The following is a 6,996-nucleotide window of genomic DNA, read 5'->3' as shown; positions in this document are numbered from 1 at the left end:
ACTTCACGGTCAGGGCGGCTAGGGTCTGGAGCCAACTTCCAAAGGAAGTGGTGCTGGCTCCTACACTGGGGGTGTTTAAGAGGAGGCTTGACATCTACCTGGCTGGAGTCATTTGAGCCCGGTTTTCTCTCCTGCCCGGGGCAGGGGGTCGGACCTGATGATCTACAAGGTCCCTTCCGACCCTACATCTATGAATCTATGAACCCCTGTCCCGTGGACCCCAGAATAATCCTGTGGACCCCAGGATAACCCCCTGTCCCATGGACCCCAAGACAACCCCCTGCCCCCTGGACCTCAGGATAACCCTGTGGACCCATCCCATGGACCTCAGGGTAACCCCCTGTCCCGTGGACCCCAGGATAACCCCCCATCCCATGGACCCCAGGATAACCCCTTGTCCCATTCCCTTTGCAGAGTTCCAGGTGCCAGTGACAGAACCTGACATCAACAACAGGCTGGAGTCCTTGTGCCTGAGTATGACCGAGCATGCCCTAGGTGGTAAGTGCACCCGTTGTCTTCCTCTCGCCTTGCCGTGCTGTTGGCCACAGAGTCCCTGCCCCAGCCCTGAGGATTCTGCAGTTTCATTCAGACACAAACAGACAAACACATACCCCGGTGTCATTCACAGCGGCCTTGCACCAGTGTAAACAGATCAGGAGCAGATGCCCTCGCTGCTCTCCCAGGGTAGCGCTCACATTTGATGTCTCATACAGACCCTCGCTTTTGGTGGGGGGGCAGGAAGAAGGTAATCGCCTGTTTGCCTTTATCAGGTAGCTACTCCAGGATGGATGAGGACAGACAACACCCAAACCAGTGGGATTTCCACTGGTACAGTTTTACCCGATCCTTTCAGGGATAACTTGCCACCAGACTGAATGCAGTCACCCTGGTTTGGAAGCTCACTGGGATGCCAGTTACATGGCTATCAGCATTACATTTGCCCAGGCCCTATATCACCTCTGCAAGGGTTTCTGATACAGCCGCCATCCATGTGCTAAAGGAGACTGGAGAAGACTGCTACAGCGGTCCAGCCATTTTTGTGTTTGGAGCACTTCAAAGGCATGTGGAGTGCTTCAAGCAGCGTGCCTTTCCATGGCCTGACCCGCACACAGGCATCTGTGGTAGGACAGGGATTTGAAGGTGCATCTGAGTCTTTGGCTAGGGTCTGATCCCTTGGGCTGTCCTCCTCTGAGTATAATTAGAGTTACTTTACCCTGTGCCTTTCTAAAACACCCATTGTCGTGGTCTCTGGATACCCTATGGGACAACCCTCATTCTGTTTTCCCATTGAAGGAAGATCTTCTTAGGAGTCAGAAGTCAAGAGTTGATGTATGGGAATGCTGCATCCAGCATCCATGGGTTTCCCTACACCAGTTCAACAGCTCTAAAGCACGCTTCCCATCCCTGATAAAACACCGGAGACAGCTTGAGAGCAATTAAAGGCCTTTAAAGTGGAGGGATTCAGTGAGGTCTGTGTTCTCCATTGAGTGTATCCTGACCCACTGTCATTATCTGTATCCCACTTATGTCTGGGAGCCACTGTCACGGATCGTGGCCCTGTTGTGTCAGGTGCTGCACAAACAGCAGAAGACATTGGCCCCTGTCCTACAGACCTCTCCACCTAGGCGCTGTACAAGCAACAACAGGCAGACAAAGCAGACAGGCGGGGTGGAAGCGGTGGGTGAATCAGGAAGCAGACAGGTGAGCGGACAGGTCAGCACCAGCCATGCAAAGCCAGGCAGGAGAGGTTTGACCGCAATGTAGCCAGGGGAGTGTCATGACTCGAGCCATTGGCTGCCTCGGCTGTACGAGGCTTGTTTAGATAGGAATAAAAACAGCATCCTTACACAAAACCCCGGGCGCCCTTCACAGCAAATTAAACTCAGAGACAAGCAACGGCCACCCAGCCAGCAAAGAGCAAACCGGAGAAAGAATGAATTCGTTCAGCCGGCCACGAAGAGAAAGCAGCAAAATAGCCCTGTTAAGTGCTCGCTGCTGGAGACATCCCTTCCACCTCCCCCAGCATCCGGACTGATAACTAGCTGCTTCTGGGAGCCCAGGGGGTCACAATTTAGGGTCTTCCTCAAACCAACAAGGCAGAGGAGAGAACTGTGGGACCCGAGGCCCCACCCAGACCACACCAGGGGACACAGCCCCAATTACCGGGCAGTATGTCTGGGGAGAGAGGCATGCCTTCACCTAGCGAGGGGGTTGGCCAATGGGGTTCATAGCCTATACCCTTGCGTGTGGGGAACAAAAATCATTGTGCGGCTGAAGAGTTTCTTCAGCCCACACCAGAGAAAAGATCTAGCCAAGCCATTTCTGTGCAGGGTTGTGTTCCTTTGGGTTGGGATTTTTTCCGCCCCGCTCCCCACGCAGCTTACTCCCAGCCTCCCTCAATCAACTGGTGCTATAAATAGCTTTTTATTTTTTAAAAAAGACCTCTTAAATAAAAAAAAAAAGACCTGAACAAACCTGTTTGTTCTTAGTCTTCAAATTCCAAATGGATGAATCGAAGCCTAAGAACGAGGCGAGGGCTGTGATTATTTGAGTACCGTAACAGGGAGCGCTCTGTTGGAGCCTTGTATTAGTAATAGCTTACGTGGCCATTGCCAAAGTCAGTAATGTGGTGCAGTGTGGTATGCGGGGCTACTGCCCTTCTGTGTCGCTCCAGTTCTTTAACAAAACGGACTGTGTCTTGACACCATCTGCTTCTGTATATCTTGCAAGTCGTATCATTACAGCAGGCCTCTTAGGTATTTCCTCAGTCTCATTTGTGGACTAAATAGGATGCATTATATGGGGTTGCACTGGGCTGAGGTTGCCGCCTCTGATGGTGCATGTGATTCAGGCAGGGTCTTTCAGGAGCTGCTTCTCCCTCGGTCTAGAGGGGATTTGCAGCCCGTGTGTGCTGTCTCTCGCCCTCCCAGCGGGTAGTGAAGCAGTTCTGCTCATCAGGCTGGAAGTGCAGCCAGCCCGGGGGTTTCTGTAGGGAGGGCCAAGGAGCAAAGCTGTAACCTGGACCTAAACTTCTCACAGCCTAAGGGTGAGGGATTCCTGTGGATCTGAAGGTGTTTGATTCAGCCCAAGCCAGAGAAAAGCCAGTCGTTCACTTTGGGCCCTATGCAGCCTCTGTTTTCAGGCAGGGGGAATTTGGACCGGGAGTTTTGGGCTGTGCCCATCTTTGGCTCTCACCAGGTGCCCAAACAGGGCTGGGTGTACAATGTTTGTATCCCCAGTTCAGACCCTTGAAAGGGCCTGATGCTGCATTTTCACAGACTGCAACTGAGCACTTTCGTGGGCCTGTCCCCAGCCGACAGTGGAGAAACCTTTCTTCACTGCCTTAAAAGGCAGTGATTCTGATAAAAAATCTTGCACCCTAAATGCGTTTATGCCATAACTAGCATCTGGTTCGCACGCACACACACATACATTTTGTTTGTAGTCCCCAAAAGCTTTTCAGTGTCATCCCCTTGACTTCCCTTTGGTTGAGAGCTGAGCATGGGGAAACCATAGGCATGCATTTGTCATCACTGGGGGGACTAGGCCCTAAACACCCACACCCCTCAGCTCACTCTGGCAGGTTAGTTTGCTTATTAAGGCCTTGCAGCAACATCAGGTCTCTTGGGTGTCTCCATTTGTCCCACCAGGTCCTCAAGGCTCACATTTGGGGTCAGGAAGGAGTTTAGCCCGTGGTCAGTTTGGTACAGACTGGGGTTTTTGCCTTCCTCTGTAGCAGGGGGCATGGTCCTCTTCCTGATATCCCTCAAACTTATTTTGAACAACCTTTGCAGCAGCAAGACGTTGGCCACTGTGGTCTTCTTGCTTTACCTGTGGCCAATTCGGTGTCATGTCTTGTGTGATGTCAGGATTGACTGTGCTGTTTTGCTAAGCAGTTAGACGATGGATTTGTATAGGATGGTTTAGAGAGGGATGATCCTGCTGCAGGCAGGGGGTTGGACTAGATGACCTCTGGAGGGCCCTTCCAGCTATAATTTTCAGGCTAGGCAAGTGAGTGGACCCTTGAACAGTTGGGAAGTCTTTAAAAAAGAGATGGCCAGATATTAATTGTGGGGGGCTACTCCCAGCTTCTTTAGCTCTGGCTAAGCATCAAGGGAGTATCCTTTGCTCCCACTAACATGAACCTCAGTCAAGAGCACTTCCCTTTTTACAGAGCCAGGCTTTGCATGCATTGCATACAACTTCCCACTGTAAAGCTCCTGACATTTCTTTTTTAATTATTTCACTATCCTCCCCCATCCTGTCACATGTTAAAAAGAAAATAAAGCCCAGAATATTTGAAGACATTACTGCTTCCCTGGCCGGGACCCCGTGCTCCAAATGTTCACAGAAAAAGGCTTTTTCCTGCCGTCTTACTCAGACCAAAACATGCAGGAAACAAGGCCTCCAAGGATCATCTTGGCTGGGATGATGTAGTTGGTGCTGGTCCTGCTTTGAGCAGGGGGTTGGACTAGATGTGACCTCCTGAGCTCCCTTTGACCCTCGTTTTCTATGATAATAAGGATCTGCAGCTCCTGCCCCTAAACTCAAGGTGTTAATACAGGGCCAGATGGTCTCACTTATTATGTTCCTTTGTAAAAAGCAAGGGGCAAGAACAGATCCCCGTTGCCTTATGCATAAGCCCACGGTCTGTACCCCATCCTATCCAGGGAGGTAGGAACAGGCAATAAACCAGCAGGTTACTTCCTTCGAGGAGCAAGGGAGGGATCAGGGAACAGCCAGCGATTCTCATTGCCATGCTGGCTTCCTCGGTTCTGGGGCCGCAGTGCCATGCACTTCCCCTTCAGGATGCATTTGAGCCCCGAGCATAGATCACTAGTTCATATGCAGTTTGTACGCTCAAGTCATGAGCGGGCATAGGTGCCCTGACACCTGGCACAGAAGACACAGCAAGTGCAAGGGTAAGTGGGTCAAACCCAGCCACCGAGGACCCCAGCATGCCTTTCCCCAACCTCCAAACGTAGGGCTTTGGTTCTTCTGCATAGGTGTACCATTGCTCAGCTTGCTAGCTCTCACGCGACAGCACTTGAAGTGAAGTATGGCTGCTCCTCATTGCACGTTGCTGTTTTCAGATGGCATCGACAGAACCTCTACCATATAGGAGACGAAGGCGTGACGGTAACAGCGCTGGCTGCGAGAACGACTGCTGCGGGTCCAGTAGCAAGGGTCTCCAGACTTGCACAGGATCCTCAACAACCTTTCGCATCTTTTTCTCTCTCCCTCTCTCTCTGTCTCCCTCTCCCGTTTTAATTTTGTGGATGTGTAGATTGTCCTTGTGAACATATTGTTAGAATTGGAATTTGGTTTTGTCATTTATTACATCCATGCTAGAAGAAGGGGAAAAAAAAGAAAAAAAAAAAAAAAAGGAAAAACCCACGTAAGGAAAATCTGAGCGGCAAGCTGAGGTGCTGGTAAAGGAGGTATTCATCTCTGGTCCGGAGGACAGGAGAGCACCAGAAGCAAACCCTGTTTCTGAATGAGGAAACGTTTAACAACTATCACACAGATGTGACCAAAAAAATAAATCCCCCAATGTAAACCAAAACTGTTCCTAGTTCCCATCTCCTCTATTTCACTGGAGCTCAGACATCAACGCAAGCTGCAGTGGGATCGAAAACGTGCTGGTGGGGAAGAAAGAGAGAAAAACCAAAACTAAGCTTCCTTTCAGCAAATCAAACTACATGTCAATTTGTGCACTGTTTACATAAAGGCAGATATCAAGGGTACATAAGTGTGCAACGACGTCAGGCCGGCCTTTTGTCTCACGTTCCTGTTGTACAAGGATGTGTCATTTTAACTTTTGTTACTTAGCAGCAGGTTTGCATTTTAACTCGCAGCCGAGTTTCGCTTCTAGGGAGTGCGGGCGGCCTGGGGCAGGCCTCGAGTTTTACTGCTGGGTGGGCGCATAAACCTGGCGAAGAGAACAGGGGATGTTGTCGAGTGGGCAGGGCGACGTGCGATTAGGCGAGGAGAAGGGGTTGGAGCAGTTTCCATGTCTTTTCTTTTCTAGTGCTCAGCAAAATGCTGCCTCGTGGGTTTTGCCGATCTGCCTCCCCGCCCCGGGCTGACCCACCGAACCATGTCAAGAACCGGCTACCGCGTATCAGCTAAATTGCATCTGATAGGGGACTGTGCCTTTCCTTGCAGGCGGTATAGCCGGAGGGGGCCAGGTTCCTGTGCAAAAACCCCAGCAGCAAAATCTAAGCAGTGCTGAACTGCAGCTTGCTGTATAAATGGGGAGCGTGTTAATGCTGGAGCACTCCCTTTTTCTCCCTCTCGACAGTAGGCAAGCATGAGGCCACGGGGTAAAAAGCAGACTGGACTGGACTTTGCATGCAAGTGAAGGAAGGTCGACACGGGGTGGGGTTGAGTTTAAAGAGATGGCAGGGGGCACATGCAGTATTACGCTGCTGTCATCCCAGAACTGCAGCTGCATCAGATTTGCTTTGTATAACCAAGAGTTGGGCCTCGGTTCCTTAGATGGGTGGACTGGGTGCAACGTTGGTCAAGCCAGAGTTTCAGCTGAGATCCAGGGCCACAGTTGGGTTTTGCCCACACCAGCGAGTATCCGCAGCGCTGCCCTTGAATGCAGGGGAGTTACTCCAGTGTCCATGAGAGCATGTTACACACGGTTATTTTGAAGCCCCTTGACTTCTTGAGGCACAGAGGGGCCCAAATCTGATTTTACTTACACCAGGTTTGTCCCACTGTATCTCCACTGGCATCAGTGGATGTCCCTGGGTCTTGCATGACTGTAAGTGAGAATGTGATTTGGCTCACATACCAGTTCTTTATCATATAAAGAAGAGCGGTGTAAGTGCGTACCATGGCTAGGGGAAAGTATTAGCAATACTTCCAACATTAGTTCTGTCTGTTCACATTGCTCCAGGTTGGGCATTCTCTGCAGGTAGCTACAGGATCGGTCAGAGAAGCAAGTTTTTTCTTAGTGCCAATACGTGTGACTAGTTTAAAAGG

The 6,996-nt window shown here is 50.7% G+C and overlaps 1 protein-coding gene across 1 annotated transcript in view; it reads left to right on the top strand.

Moving 5' to 3' along the window:
• The window catches only part of SAMD4A (sterile alpha motif domain containing 4A), a 170,337-nt gene extending 163,956 nt beyond the window's left edge, over positions 1 to 6,381 (top strand). The window contains exons 11-12 of the mRNA XM_019551176.1: positions 415 to 498; positions 5,094 to 6,381. Coding sequence (XP_019406721.1) covers positions 415 to 498; positions 5,094 to 5,122 — 113 coding nt within the window. The 3' untranslated portion in view covers positions 5,123 to 6,381. The remainder of the gene's footprint in view (positions 1 to 414; positions 499 to 5,093) is intronic.
• The last annotated feature ends 615 nt before the right edge of the window (positions 6,382 to 6,996 follow it).

Source organism: Crocodylus porosus, unplaced genomic scaffold, assembly GCF_001723895.1.
Source record: "Crocodylus porosus isolate Cpor-Errol unplaced genomic scaffold, CroPor_comp1, whole genome shotgun sequence".
In the NCBI taxonomy this organism is placed as follows: domain Eukaryota; kingdom Metazoa; phylum Chordata; order Crocodylia; family Crocodylidae; genus Crocodylus; species Crocodylus porosus.
The sequence above is the reverse complement of the archived record's forward strand: the minus strand, read 5'-3'. Positions and strand labels throughout refer to the sequence as shown.